Source organism: Schistocerca gregaria, chromosome 1 (assembly GCF_023897955.1).
Source record: "Schistocerca gregaria isolate iqSchGreg1 chromosome 1, iqSchGreg1.2, whole genome shotgun sequence".
Classification (NCBI taxonomy): Eukaryota; Metazoa; Arthropoda; class Insecta; order Orthoptera; family Acrididae; genus Schistocerca; species Schistocerca gregaria.
The window spans coordinates 906684597-906697341 of record NC_064920.1 but is presented as its reverse complement, the minus strand read 5'-3'; the positions used below and the strand labels follow the sequence as shown (position 1 = coordinate 906697341).

The window sequence follows — 12745 nt, the reverse complement described above, 5'->3', positions numbered from 1 at the left end:
GGACTGTTTTTGAACACATTCCACAGTAGCCCAACAGGTGACCTCAGTGCAAGTCACACTGTCTGCCACACACTGAACAAAAATCACTCCTCTAGATAGGACCTAATGGACAGTAATTTGATTTCATCACAGTCTCAGACCATACTGATGTCTACTAAGGAACTATTCATCATGCTCACTGACTTTGTGCAGAAAACTAGTTCAGCTACAGAATGAGATTTTCACTCTGCAGCGGAGTGTGCGCTGATATGAAACTTCCTAGCAGATAAAAATTGTGCCGGACCGAGACTCGAACTCAGTACCTTTGCCTTCCGCAGGCAAGTGCTCTACCAAATGAGCTACCCAAGCACGACTCACAACCTGTCCTCACAGCTTTAATTCCGCCAGTTCAGCTACAGGTTGACACCAGTGCCTCTGAATTCCTGTTAAACTTTGAAATATACCTCCAGCTGGGAGTGCCCATGGCCTCTTCAATCCACAGCTAGCCAGGCATATAACAAATTCACGATCGCAGTGACATTCAAAAATGTCAAGCAAGAGCTCACTTTCCTTCTTCTTAACAGTACAGTTACAGAGCATGTGTCTGGACTTGATGTTTTTTTCTCCATTTTCAGATTTGTCATCCATGACAAGGTCCACCTTGTGTCACAACAAATATTGTTTCAGGTATTTAATATTCATTTACTTACATGCGAAACTTTTGACCGCCCACTGGCAAATGTCGCAATGTCATTAATTGAGACTCTACAATATCAATAGCAGCAAACTCTGTTGCTTCTCATAGTACGTTGCCTATTTTTAATGTTTTTGGTTTCAGTGTTGTAGTTCATGTAGTGTTCATCACCATGGAACTGTCATTTAATATGGTCTGTAAATGTGCATAATAACCATTTACCTATGTCAAGATGTGCTATTATGGCTACAGTCAGATAATGATTACTAAGTATGACGGATGTTTTAAATTATGGAAGAACTTAATTTACCTTTCTTTTGTCGACGAAAACGATGCAACCTATGCAAGTGCTGATAATCTGCAGGTTCATCACCACTTTCACTGCAGCTACTGCTGTTGCTGCTGTTACCACTGTTACTGCTACCACCAGATGAACCACTTGATGCTAACATCACATCAAGTAAATTAGCCCGGGCCTATTTAAACAAAAATGTTTTATGTTTAGACACTTTATCAGTACTGATTCATGTGTATATACACAATGTTAGTTTTTATATTACACACACACACACACACACACACACACACACACACACACACACACACACTGCATGTATATTTTTTATTTCACTCCACTGAGATATCATGAAATGCATAACATTCATGAACTTCTGAGTAGTATATTTCAAGGACACATTCATTTGGATTGTCCAATCAGGACACCGTGAATGTCATTAAAACTAATGAAGATCAAGTGTCAGGCTTTACAGATGTAACTTCAGCTCTTAAATGGCCATGAACATGTACAGGAGAAAGAGGTTGCAACCACACAAAGGACTATAACAGTGAGTTAATAATTCAGAAGAAGTTAATAATTTGTTGGTCTACAATCACCATCTTCAGACCTAAGTACAAACAAGCTGTTTTGGCTTATTACTTTGACTGAATCAAACAACAGAAACTTCTGGTTGGAATATCAACACTTTAAGGAAAAGATAGACTACCACTCACTGGAAAGATGACATGTGGGCTGCAGAAAGCCATAACAAAAAGACACTTACACAACAGCTTTTGCCCAAAGCCTTTACCAGAAAAGGAAACACACACACACACACACACACACACACACACACAGATATACATGGTGTTTCAAAAATGACCGGTATATTTGAAACGGCAATAAAAACTAAACGAGCAGCGATAGAAATACACCGTTTGTTGCAAAATACTTGGGACAACAGTATATTTTCAGGCGGACAAACTTTCGAAATTACAGTAGTTACAATTTTCAACAACAGATGGCGCTGCAAGTGATGTGAAAGATATCGAAGACAACGCAGTCTGTGGGTGCGCCATTCTGTACGTCGTCTTTCTGCTGTAAGCGTGTGCTGTTCACAACGTGCAAGTGTGCTGTGGACAACATGGTTTATTCCTTAGAACAGAGGATTTTTCTGGTGTTGGAATTCCACTGCCTAGAACACAGTGTTGTTGCAACAAGACGAAGTTTACAACGGAGGTTTAATGTAACCAAAGGACCGAAAAGCGATACAATAAAGGATCTGTTTGAAAAATTTCAACAGACTGGGAACGTGACGGATGAACATGCTGGAAAGGTAGGGCGACCGCGTACGGCAACCACAGAGGGCAACGCGCAGCTAGTGCAGCAGGTGATCCAACAGCGGCCTCAGGTTTCCGTTCGCTGTGTTGCAGCTGTGGTCCAAATGACACCAACGTCCACGTATCGTCTCATGCGCCAGAGTTTACACCTCTATCCATACAAAATTCAAATGCGGCAACCCCTCAGTGCCGCTACCATTGCTGCACGAGAGACATTCGCTAACGATATAGTGCACAGGATTGATGACGGCGATATGCATGTGGGCAGCATTTGGTTTACTTACGAAGCTTATTTTTACCTGGACGGCTTCGTCAATAAACATAACTGGCGCATATGGGGAACCGAAAAGCCCCATGTTGCAGTCCCATCATCCCTGCATCCTCAAAAAGTACTGGTCTGAGCTGCCATTTCTTCCAAAGGAATCATTGGCCCATTTTTCAGATCCGAAACGATTACTGCATCACGCTATCTGGACATTCTTCGTGAATTTGTGGCGGTACAAACTGCCTTAGACGACACTGCGAACACCTTGTGGTTTATGCAAGATGGTGCCCGGCCACATCGCACAGCTGACGTCTTTAATTTCCTGAATGAATATTTCGATGATCGTGTGATTGCTTTGGGCTATCCAAAACATACAGGAGGCGGCGTGGATTGGCCTCCCTATTCGCCAGACATGAACCCCTGTGACTTCTTTCTGTGGGGACACTTGAAAGACCAGGTGTACCACCAGAATCCAGAAACAATTGAACAGCTGAAGCAGTACATCTCATCTGCATGTGAAGCCATTCCGCCAGACTCGTCAAAGGTTTCAGGTAATTTCATTCAGAGACTATGCCATATTATTGCTACACATGGTGGATATGTGGAAAATATCGTACTATAGAGTTTCCCAGACCGCAGCGCCATCTGTTGTTGACAATTGTAACTACTGTAATTTCGAAAGTTTGTCTGCCTGAAAATGTACTGTTGTCCCAAGCATACTGCAACAAACGGTGTATTTCTATCGCTGCTCGTTTAGTTTGTATTGCCGTTTCAAATATACCAGTCTTTTTGAAACACCCTGATTACATATTCACAAAAACAAGCACACCTCATACACACATTACTGTAATCTCTGGAAGCTCAGATCAGAATGCAGCTGTCAGGCAGAAAGGAAGCAGCAATCTAGAAGGGGAAGGGATAGTAGGGTACAGATGACAAGGAAAGAAGTGCACTGTCTGGGGAAGCATGCAGGGACTAGACTGCTAACAGGCAAAGCATCAGGAGGCTGTGGAAGAGGGAGGTGGGGACATGATGGGGGTAGGAAATGGGGAGCAAGAAAGGAGAAGGAGTGGGAAAGGTGAAAGATGGTCAGGTGCATTGACAGAATGTGGCACATAAAGAGAGTGAGGGGACAAGAATAGGGAGGAGGTAATAGGATAGAGGGTGTGAAACTTTTTGATGAAGGGTGTGGAGACAGCAGGTTACTGCAAATTGAGGCAGGAATCATTTTGGGAGCAGAGAATGTGTTGTTAAGGATAAGTCCCATCTGTGCAATTAAGAAAAGGGGAGGATCAGGTGGCTTAGGTAGTTAAGTAGCCATTGACAGCATGTTATGTTCAGATGCTTGTTGTGCCACAGGATGGACCACTTTGCTCTTGGCCACAATTTGTCAGTGGCCATTCATCCTGGTGCACAGCTGATTTGTAATCATATCAAAATGAAAAGTTGTGCAACTATTGCAAGAGAACCTGTATATTACATGGCTGCTTTCACAGGTGGCCTGGCCTCTGGTGGGGTAGGATAATTCTGTGAGAGGAATGGAATAGGAAGTGCTAGATGGATGGATTGGGCATGTCTTGCACCTAGGTCTTCCACAGGGGTATGACCCCTGTGCCAGGGGGTTGGGACTGGGAGTGGCACAGGGATAGAAGAAGATGTTATGGGGGTCGGGTAGGCAACAGAACATCACTTTAGGAGGAGTAGGATATCCCTCATTTCATAGCATGAGAGATAATCAAAACCCCAACAAAAGAACTGGCTCAGCTGTTCCAATCCAGAGTGGTATTGGGTGATGAATGGAGCACTTCTTTGAAACTGGTCTTTGGGGATAGTAGGGAATTGGGGGTGTGTGGAGGAAATGACTTATGAGATCTGTTTGCAGATGAGGTCTGGAGGATAGTGCTTGTCTGCGAAGGCCTTGGTAAAACTTTCAGTATACTGGACAAAGGAGTTCTTATTGTACATGTGCCTTCCCTAGGTAGCCAGGCCATATGGAAGGTATTCTTGGTGTGGAACAGATAAGAGCTGTTGAAATGCAGGTACTGGTGGTGGTGGTGGTGGTGGTGGTGGTGATGGTGGTGGTGGTGGTGGTGGTGGTGGTCAGTTAGTTTAATGAGGACAGAGGTGTAGATAGAGCCATCAGAGATAAGGAGACACGCTGGATTGAGGAGGGGCTGGCGAAGTGTATGGGAGAAAAGGTGTTGAGTTTGTGAAGGAATGAGGATAGGATGTCTTGGTCTTGAGTCCTGATCATGAAGATCTGCAAACAAAGATTCCACCACTGTTGTTAAAAATTGCACTGACTAAGTGTTGGAAGGCTTTTGCCAATTATCTGACTCTTCCGCCTATAAACCCTCTGCCAGTGCCATCCTATTACAGAAGTCCAATGTAATCCTGTTTAAAGCCTTAGGCCCTTTCCAGAACCTCTCCCTTGAACCCCCTTTTCCCCGTCACCACTATGATACCCCACACACCCACCTTCTAGATGCTCCCCAAAATCCACCAACTCAACAATACTGGATACCCCATTGTAGTTGGTTATTGTGCCCTCACTGAAAGTAATTCAGCCCTCACTGACCAACACCTCCAACCAATTGCCTGTAAACTAGCCTCCTGTATCTAAGATACCAACTACACTAATGGAAATGGAAAAAAGAACACATTGACACCGGTGTGTCAGACCCACCATACTTGCTCCGGACACTGCGAGAGGGCTGTACAAGCAATGATCACACGCACGGCACAGCGGACACACCAGGAACCGCGGTGTTGGCCGTCGAATGGCGCTACCTGCGCAGCATTTGTGCACCGGCGCCATCAGTGTCAGCCAGTTTGCCGTGGTATATGGAGCTCCATCGCAGTCTTTTACACTGGTAGCATGCCGCGAGAGCGTGGACGTGAACCATATGTGCAGTTGACGGACTTTGAGCGAGGGCGTATAGTGGGCATGCGGGAGGCCGGGTGGACATACCGCCGAATTGCTCAACAGGTGGGGCGTGAGGTCTCCACAGTACATCGATGTTGTCGCCAGTGGTCGGCGACCGGACCGCAGCGACGCACGGATGCACGCCAAGACCGTAGGATCCTACGCAGTGCCGTAGGGGACCGCACCGCCACTTCCCAGCAAATTAGGGACACTGTTGCTCCTGGGGTATCGGCGAGGACCATTCGCAACCGTCTCCATAAAGCTGGGCTACGGTCCTGCACACCGTTAGGCCGTCTTCCGCTCACGCCCCAACATCGTGCAGCCCGCCTCCAGTGGTGTCGCGACAGGCATGAATGGAGGGACGAATGGAGACGTGTCGTCTTCAGCGATGAGAGTCGCTTCTGCCTTGGTGCCAATGATGGTCGTATGCGTGTTTGGCGCCGTGCAGGTGAGCGCCACAATCAGGACTGCATACGACCGAGGCACACAGGGCCAACACCCAGCATCATGGTGTGGGGAGCGATCTCCTACACTGGCCGTACACCTCTAGTGATCGTCGAGGGGACACTGAATAGTGCACGGTACATCCAAACCGTCATCGAACCCATCGTTCTACCATTCCTAGACCGGCAAGGGAACTTGCTGTTCCAACAGGACAATGCACGTCCGCATGTATCCCGTGCCACCCAACGTGCTCTAGAAGGTGTAAGTCAACTACCCTGGCCAGCAAGATCTCTGTATCTGTCCCCCATTGAGCATGTTTGGGACTGGATGAAGCGTCGTCTCACGTGGTCTGCACGTCCAGCACGAATGCTGGTCCAACTGAGGCGGCAGGTGGAAATGGCATGGCAAGCCGTTCCACAGGACTACATCCAGCATCTCTACAATCGTCTCCATGGGAGAATAGCAGCCTGCATTGCTGCGAAAGGTGGATATACACTGTACTGGTGCCGACATTGTGCATGCTCCGTTGCCTGTGTCTATGTGCCTGTGGTTCTGTCAGTGTGATCATGTGATGTATCTGACCCCAGGAATGTGTCAATAAAGTTTCCCCCTTCTTGGGACAATGAATTCACGGTGTTCTTATTTCAATTTCCAGGAGTGTACTTCCTTCACCAACTCTCCACTACCCCCATCCCTTTACCCTGCAGATCCCTACTGGTAACTGCTGATGCCATGTCTCTAGACACCAACATTCCTCATACCCAGACTCTCATTGCTACTGAACACTACCTTTCTGAACGTCCTTCAGGCTATCTCATTCCTCATACACCTTACTAACTTTGTACTAACTCACATCTACTTCTTCTTTGAGGGGAAGGTATACAAACTAGTCTGCAGCACAGTTATGGGCGCCCACATGGCATCCTCCTATGCCAACCTGTTTATGAGCCACCTACGAGGGGGGGTGGGGGGTGACCTTCCTGGCCTCCTTAAATGCCAAACCTCTAGTATGGTTCATGTTCACTGATGATACCTTCATGATCTGGACTTAGGACAAAGACACCCTATCTTCATTCCTTCACAAACTTGACACCTTCTCTCCCATCCACTTCACTTCACTTGGTCCTCCTCAATTCAGCATGCCACATTCCAGGATGTGGACCCCCTCCTCTCTGATGGCTCCATCTACATCTCTGTCCACATTAAACCTACCAATCACCAACAGTATCTGCATTTTAACAGCTGCCATCCCTTCCACACAAAATCCCCCCCCCCACCCCCCCCCCCACTGCTCTGTCTAATCACCTCCTCCCTATTCTCATCCCCTCACCCTCTTTGTGTGCCGCCCTCCCTCTGCCAATGCACTTATCCATCTTCCAACACTGTGCCTGTTGGCAGCCTCGTCCCTGCACGCCCCCCCAAACAGTGCTCTTCTCTCCCACCACCCATACTCTGCTATCCCTTCCGTTTATTCAACCCCTCCAGACTGCAGCTTCTGTTCTAGGTAACAGCTGTCCAAGCTGCTGCAGATTGTGGTAAAGTGTGTGTGTGTGTGTGTGTGTGTGTGTGTGTGTGTGTGTGTGTGTGTGTGAGGTGTGCTTGCTTTTGTGTGTGTGTGTGTGTGTGTGTGTGTGTGTGTGTGTGTGAGGTGTGCTTGCTTTTGTGTGTGTGTGTGTGTGTGTGTGTGTGTGTGTGTGTTTGTTTCCTTTTCTGAAAAAAATGTATAAGTATCTTTTCATTGTACTTTCCAGCAACTCAACATGGCATCTTTGTGGTGATCTTTTCCTTATACTGTGATATTTGACTGTATTTCATTTAGATATGTTGGCTTGATGTGGTTGACAATCTGTTTGTACTCAGGTCTAAAGATGGTCACCATACTCCACAATTAATTACATGATGCAAATTATTGTGGTCCATAAATGAAAAACATTTAAAAACCCTCTTCTGGATTGCTGTGCAATTTTACTGTGACTTTGTCACAAGTCACGATAGTCATTTATTGAACCCAACTTAACGTATGAAGCACTATGGGTGTTAGTCAGGGTGGAGAAAGATAAAAATCTTCAACACTCAGAAAAAATTCGTTAACTCTGCAGTGGGAGAAAACACTTACCAGCAGAATGAGCAAAGTAAACCACATGCCACAACCTGGTGCCTGGATTTCTATCTTGTCATAAACCCCTAAAGATATTCAATCAGTACAACATCTGCCATGGTTATGGATGTACTGGTAGCCTACAAGCTTGGTAATCTGCCAAAGGCATTTTCTCCACACAAAGACACCAACCATACAGCTTGGTGAATACAGATCTTGTCCCCTTTGTATGGACCCAAGGACAGAGAGATAGAGTCCTGTTCACGGCCTGAAGGGTGATTATTGCTGACTGCTGCATCTACATCACCCATCACCCATGGACATGTTAAAGTCCTGCACATATTGTGGAAAGAGCTCCATATGGAGGTATCATTGTACTTTTTGAAGTGCACCATCAAATTAGGAACATGTGCATCATTTCCTGTGTTTTCTGTGGAGACTTTGAAGGTTGGAGTTTATAAGGATAACAGCTTGCAATGGTATGCACAGATTAGATTAGTACTTGTTCCATAAATCATGAATTTAACACTTTGTAATGATGTGGAATGTGTCAGTGTAATATACAAGATATTACATTACACAAAATATTACATGACACTTAATTTTTATTTATTTATTTATTTATTTTGTGGGTGTTGGGGAAATTACCCACTTACTATATCCAAAAATTCATCTAATGAGTAGGAGTTGCCATTAAGAAATTCTTTTAATTTCCTTTTAAATGCTATATGGCTATCTGTCAGACACTTGATGCTATTAGGTAAGTGACCAAAGACTTTTGTGGCAGCATAATTTACTCCCTTCTGAGTCAAAGTTACATTTAACCTTGAGTAGTGAAGATCATCCTCTCTCCTAGTGTTGTAGCCATGTACACTGCTATTACTTTTGAATTTGTTCGGATTGTTAATAACAAATTTCATAAGTGAATATATATACTGTGAGGCTACAGTGAAGATCTCTAGCTCTTTAAATAAGTGTCTGCAGGGTGATATTGGATGAGCTCCAGCAATTATATTCTGATTACAGACTTTTGTGCAATGAATACTCTTTTACTCAATGATCAGTTACCCCAGAATATGATGCAGAGAATGAAAATAGGCGTGGTAAGCTAATTTACTCAGATGTATATCTCCAAAATTTGCAATGACCCTAATAGCATAAGCAGCTGAACTCAAACGTTTCAGCAGATCCTCAGTGTGTTTTTTCCAGTTCAACCCCTTATCAACGCATACGCCTAGAAATTTTGAATATTCTACCTTAGCTACTGATTTCTGATTGAAGTCTATATTTATTAATGGTGTCATTCCATTTACTGTGTGGAACTGTATATACTATGTTTCGTCAAAGTTTAACGAGAGCCCATTTGCAGAGAACCACTTAATTATTTTCTGAAAAACATCATTTACAACTTCACCAGATAATTATTGTCTGTTGGGTGTGATAGCTATACTTGTATCATCGGCAAAAAGTACCAGCTTTGCATCTTCGTTAATATAGATTGGCAAGTCATTAATACATATTAAGAACAGCAGAGGACCGAACCTTGTGGCACCCTGTTCTTGATTGTTCTCCAGTTTGAGAAATCACCAGTTTTTTGCATATTATGTGAACTGTTTATTTCAACTTTCTGCACTCTTCCAGTTAGGTATGATTTAAACCATTTGAGCACTGTCCCATTCATACCACAGTACTTGAGCTTATCTAGAAGTATTCCATGATTTACACAATCAAAAGCCTTTGATAGATCACAAAAAATCCCAACAGGTTGTTCCCGGTTACTCAGAGTATTTAATATTCCATTAGTGAAAGTATATATAGCATTTTCTGTTGAAAAACCCTTCTTGAAACCAAACTGACATTTTGTTAAAACTTTATTTTTACAAAGGTGTGAAACTACTCTACAATACATTACTTTTTCAAGAATTTTGGATAAGGCAGTCAAAAGAGAGATTGGGCGGTAGTAGTTGACATCAGATGTATCCCCCTTTTTATGCAGTGGTTCAACAATGGCACACTTCAGTCTATCTGGGAAAATACCCTGCTTCAAAGAGCTATTACATATGTGGCTAAGAATTCCACTTATTTCTTGGGAACAAGCTTTTATTATCCTGCTGGATATGCCATCAATTCCATGTGAGCTTTTATTCTTGAGAGAGTTTATTATCTTCCCAATTTCAGAAGGAGAGGTGGGTGGAATTTCAATTGTATCAAATGGTGTGGGTAAAGTGTCTTCCATTAACTGACTTGCTTCTTCTAATGAACATTTAGATCCTATTTTCTCTATAACATTTAAAAAATGATCATTCAAAATGTTTTCGACTTCCGGCTTGTTGTTTATCAAGTTTCCATTCGCTTTGATGGTGATGCCGTCATCCTGTAATCTTGGTTGCCCTGTGTTCCTTGTAATAATATTCCAAATTGTTTTGATTTTGTTATAGAGGAGTTAATCTCTGACATGATGAACATTCTTCTGGACTTTTTAATAACCTTTCTTAATGTAGCACAGAAGTTTTTATAATATTTGGCTGTTTCTGGGTCATTACTCTTTCTTGTTGTTAGATACAGTTCCCTTTTGTGGTTACAAGATATTTTTGTTCCTTTAGTAAGCCAAGGTTTTTTTGCATGGTTTCTTATAATTAGATTTAACTACTTTCTTGGGGAAACAGTTTTCAAATTCTCTTACAAGTGTATCATGAAATAAGTTATATTTTAAATTAGCATTGGGTTCCCTGTACACCTCATCCCAGTCTAACTGCTGAAGATTTTCTCGAAAATTTCTAATTGATGAGTCATTAATTGAACACACAACTTTGAAGGGTAGTTTTGAATTACTGAATGGAGCTATGTCATATACTGTAACTAGCTGAGCATCATGATCAGAAAGCCCATTCTCAACAGGACAAGAATTTATGTTTTTAAACCTATCTTGGTCTATAAAAATGTTATCTATCAATGTGCTGCTGTCCTTTACTACATGAGTAGGAAAATTTATGACAGATGACAAATTGAAAGAACCGAGCAAGACTTCCAGGTCATTCTTCCTGTTACACTCTTTCAGTGAATCAACACTGAAGTCCCCACAAATAATAATTTGCTTTTCCCTGTCTGAAAGATAACACAACAAGGCATCCAAGTTTTCCAAGAATAAATTAAAGTTTCCTGAAGGTGACCTATATAATGTTACAATTATAAAAGAGCCCTCCTTCAGTTTAAGTTGACAGGCATATTCTTCTATATGTTGCTCTAGACAAAACTTCTTTGTATCTAAGCTTTCTGCACAGTGATAACTTTTGAAATATATGGCAACTCCTCCTCCCACCTTATTCTCTCTACTCATATGTGCAGCTAGTTTATAACCACTGATATTTACCTTTTCCATATCAGACACAATGTGATGCTCAGACAGGCATAGTATATCTATTACATTGTCAGATTCAATGTCATCTAAACAAACCAGGAGCTCATCTACTTTATTCTTCAATCCCGGAATATTTTGGTGAAAAATGGTAACATTATTTTTTACTTTACTTTTGTGAGAACCTACTTTTTTCTTTAATCCACCAGTATTTTGGTTAAATATGGTAACATTATTATTTACTTTACTGTTGTGAGATTTTTGTGAGTTTTTGACCTCTTTAGCACCTGCCTGCCTGAACTTCTCATTGACATTGATATTAGTCTAAAAAAGAGGTACATCCATGAGTACTAGTGTCTCCCCTTTTGGATTTCGCAAATAACCCTGACAGTTTACCCTTCCCTTTCCTATTGAGATGTAGGCCATGCCTTGTGAAATCCCCCCCTATCAATAGCCTAGACAGGAAGCAGTCCAATGTCTGACAGAGTGGCTGCCCTATGCAACTGATCCAACTCCATATTTACCCTCCTGACAGAGCGGTTCAACTGGAGCTGATCATGCCGCATGAAAGCAGGCACCAGTCCAACATTGGTATGGGTCATTGCCAAGGCTATTTTCACATTTCTTGCTAAGGATATAAAGCAATGCGCCACCTGGAGGACGGTAATCTTAAAGAATGCAGGGGCTGGCTTGGTGGATGAGTATATGCTATATAAGAACTGTTCACCCTCTCATTGGACTTACATCCTCTAGAATATATGTAGAACAGTCTAGGCCAAAAGACTGGTGCCCTAGCACTGGCACAATGGACCACTACTGACTACAAGAAGTATATTTTTCCTCAAAAGTGGGGCATTTCTGCAAACCACATCAGAGATTCTGATCCACAGTCTGGGGAATTACTGCCTATCTTATATCACCATGTGAGGACATCACAACCTCTGTTTATGTTTTGTATGTAAATGTGTCTTATAGTCAATGTTGCTGAACAAATTTTCATGCACATGTGAACACCATGTCTCTTACTGTTCAAATCTAAAGAGCTACTTAACTAATGAACAAGAGTGAACAATGTCAACTGTAGTGTACTTGCAGACATACGTTCTTTGTCAGGAGGAGAAAAAGGGGGGGGGGGGGGGGGGTCCACCAACCTTAACATCCCTGTCTAGTTTGCAACTACCATCAGCAGTACCTAATGACCTCTACTGTACTACATTCCAGAGATGTGTGGGAGATAAAGACATGCTTTGGAATTGCATCCAAGCATTTCTCCTATTGTATCAGCCAAATAACTAGTATATGAACTTCACTGCAGTTTAGTAACATCCACCATGGACAGATACTGAAGAGTAATGAAATGACGAGAT

At 42.9% G+C, this 12745-nt stretch overlaps 1 protein-coding gene across 2 annotated transcripts in view; it reads right to left on the bottom strand.

The window, feature by feature from the left end:
* The window catches only part of LOC126274704 (uncharacterized), a 1213049-nt gene that overhangs the window by 28889 nt on the left and 1171415 nt on the right, over positions 1–12745 (bottom strand). For both annotated transcript variants that reach the window (XM_049977135.1, XM_049977136.1), the window contains one exon: positions 984–1149. In XM_049977135.1, the coding sequence (XP_049833092.1) occupies positions 984–1149 (166 nt within the window). The remainder of the gene's footprint in view (positions 1–983; positions 1150–12745) is intronic.